Source organism: Sabethes cyaneus, chromosome 1 (genome assembly GCF_943734655.1).
Source record: "Sabethes cyaneus chromosome 1, idSabCyanKW18_F2, whole genome shotgun sequence".
NCBI lineage: Eukaryota > Metazoa > Arthropoda > Insecta > Diptera > Culicidae > Sabethes > Sabethes cyaneus.
This window is the reverse complement of record NC_071353.1, coordinates 14,608,273-14,611,027: the sequence shown is the minus strand read 5'-3', so window position 1 is coordinate 14,611,027 and position 2,755 is coordinate 14,608,273. Positions and strand designations below refer to the sequence as shown.

Sequence of the window (2,755 nt, the reverse complement as noted above, 5' to 3'; positions counted from 1 at the left end):
AGAATGTCGGACAACAACCCCGCAAAAATGGTTTTCGCCTCGAATCCAGTTAGTACCAGACGCAGAGGTGCCGCAGCGTGCTCGATGGTTGGACCAAGTGGAGCATGACCTGGAAAGTATGAAACCCAAAGAAAAAAAAGATCAGCGCGAGACAAAAAACTGATAGAGGAAACGTGAAAAACGAGAAATAGTGGCCACACGGGTTATAAAAGGAGACAAATAGGACAAAATGGGTATGGAAAATGGGATGGTAAAATGGGACTGAAAAAGAAGAAAAGAAAAACAGGGTCGGGTTCCCCACTTTTTGTTTATGTCTCGGCAAACTAGTGTTTGCCAATATAAAATATCTTTTACAACGTAATACACAAGTTCACTCAAATGAAAGCAATTTTTCAACAGAAAGTCCTTATCATTTTTCTTCCGTTCCAGATGTTGACCATCGCTGGTGCCGTGAAGTTGATCCTGATCCATCATCTGATCGGTGCCACATCGGTCATGGCAACCGCCAACGGAAGTACACTGCTCAGCCGAAGACACACGGACAACCTACTGATAGCTCGATGTCGTTCCAAATGTACGAACACATTCGACAAAAAGACTATGGTACTTTTTCTGAATTTGCTTGATGAATGTTTAACTGTTGGCTTTAGTAGTAGATTGGCTCAATTTCTGTCCGCGATATTTTTATGCCCCTATCGTCTTAATTTGGCATTACATTTATGTCCTCTATCTGTTTATGCTTTCTACAGTGCGAGAGCAACTGCATTCGCGACTACCTGGAGAATCCTACGTACAAAAAATTCGGAGATTGCCCTAAAGACCCATTGAATCGGTTGGAAGCGATATGCCTCAATACCTGCCAGAGTACTGATTATCATTGTCCTGGAGTGGAAAAGTGCTGTTCTCATTCATGTGGCATGAGTTGCCAAGCTCCGGTTGGCCTGGATAAGGTACCTGGTTTGCCGCCAGTTCCCTTTCATGTAAGTTTACGAGAGGCTGGTCGAAGCTTTCGAATGGCCGAGATACAGTGGGATATCTCACTGGAGGAGAACGCCAGTGCAGTCTACTTTGTGGTAGAATCTCGACATCACATCGGTGTTAGTTTTGCGGAGCGGAAACTGGAAGACGACTGGCAATATCATATGCCACTTGTCATCTACGAAGTGGGCAGACCGGCCAGCCAGAAACGTTATATCGGAGAGATGAAGTTGAAACCCGGCCGCTGGTATCAAGTTCGGGTTGCTGCTGTTAACGAACTGGGCACCAAAGGGTACTCGACCATCTCTAAGGAATTTCAGCTTAGTAAAAGTCGGTAACTGAGTTTCTTATGGCTGTTTATAACTAATACAATTTTTTTAACAGAGCCCAATCCGCCGCAACCTCCCAAGAATCTCACATTAGGACCGTTGATGATGAACGCCAACGGCACATACAACAGGAAAATCTCGTGGATGCTTCCGCGGTCCGATCTTCCAGTGGAAAAGTACAAAATTAGTTGGAGTTTGTATCTGAACACAAGCAGCGCCGCTCGAATGGGCAATTCGTCACTTTTCAAGGAAACGGTCACCATATCAGCGGTAAATGACCAACTGTAATTAATAATTTTGAAATCGTTTTGAATTTATCTCTTGGTATATTTTCGACACAGCCTGCAAGACATTTCGAGATCAAAGGACTACAACCGAACAGTATTTACTATCTGCAAATACATGCTATTAGCGTGTACGGCAAGAGACGCCTGAAGTCGCAAGCTTGTAACGAACTGATGCTAACCTCAGGCGAAGTGAACGAAAGTATTAAGCTGCCCAACATGGACAACATGCTGATGAATGATGCGAGGTGATTGCTTGTGAGATATTCCAAGAGTTACATAGGGTTCTTTCCAACAGGGAACATGTTTCCGTCGCTCTATTAATTTCTATATTAACCTGATAATTATCCTCATAACTCATAAGCCCTCATTGTGCTCTCACTAAGTCGTAGCTAAAACGTATTTTCTTTAGCAGTTACCATCGTCGAACAAAATCCGGCATGGCTGCACAGGAACTCCACTATAAATTCGTACCGCGCAAAACCGGCCTGGCGGTCCGGTTGACGTGGCCCGAAAAGAGCTCTACCGGTCGCTTTCGGCTGCATCTGTGCAAAGGTGCACGTGATTGTCTCGCCAAACCGATGAGTATCCACTCACACGACGTTATCGTTAAGGTACTACATCAATCATAGGATATATACTTATGTCCATTTCATTAACAATTTTCCCGTTTTCCAGCAGAAAACATACTATGAATTTCCTCGACTTGAGTATGACACCAAATACACGGTTGGCCTTAGGCACAGTCGGAGGCGGCCCGTCGCACCCATCGGTAGCCCGAAGGACCGGAACCAACGGCAAACCAAAATGCACTCCGGGGCCGCGGAATACGATAACGTCCGAACATTCGTCACGCCAAAGTGTGACAATTTCCGCAAGGCTCACCCCGAGCATCAGCTGGAATGTTCCGCTTGATCATCGAACAAAACTAGTATTCAACTAAACCTCACTAAACCCAACCTTAGCTTGCAACTATAGTGTGAACTCCAATGCCAGCCGTAGCTTTTCTATTTTGTTGTCTAGATGGCTGACAGTTGGATGGACTTTCATATTGTGTTTCCCGTTCGTAAATTTAATTAGCTTATTTTGTTATATTACGCTGTGCTGCCATTTTTTATTGCAATATAGATGAGTTAACTGAATGAATACAAAAAAACAAAGCAA

General features: G+C 44.2%; 1 protein-coding gene across 1 annotated transcript; it reads left to right on the top strand.

Moving 5' to 3' along the window:
• Positions 1 to 229: 229 nt before the first annotated feature.
• LOC128745426 (anosmin-1) lies at positions 230 to 2,506 on the top strand. The gene is made up of 7 exons (XM_053842502.1): positions 230 to 250; positions 430 to 603; positions 750 to 1,308; positions 1,363 to 1,577; positions 1,649 to 1,839; positions 2,004 to 2,205; positions 2,270 to 2,506. Exons 1-7 carry the CDS (start codon positions 230 to 232, stop codon positions 2,504 to 2,506), a joined length of 1,599 nt encoding a protein of 532 aa, XP_053698477.1.
• Positions 2,507 to 2,755: the final 249 nt, after the last annotated feature.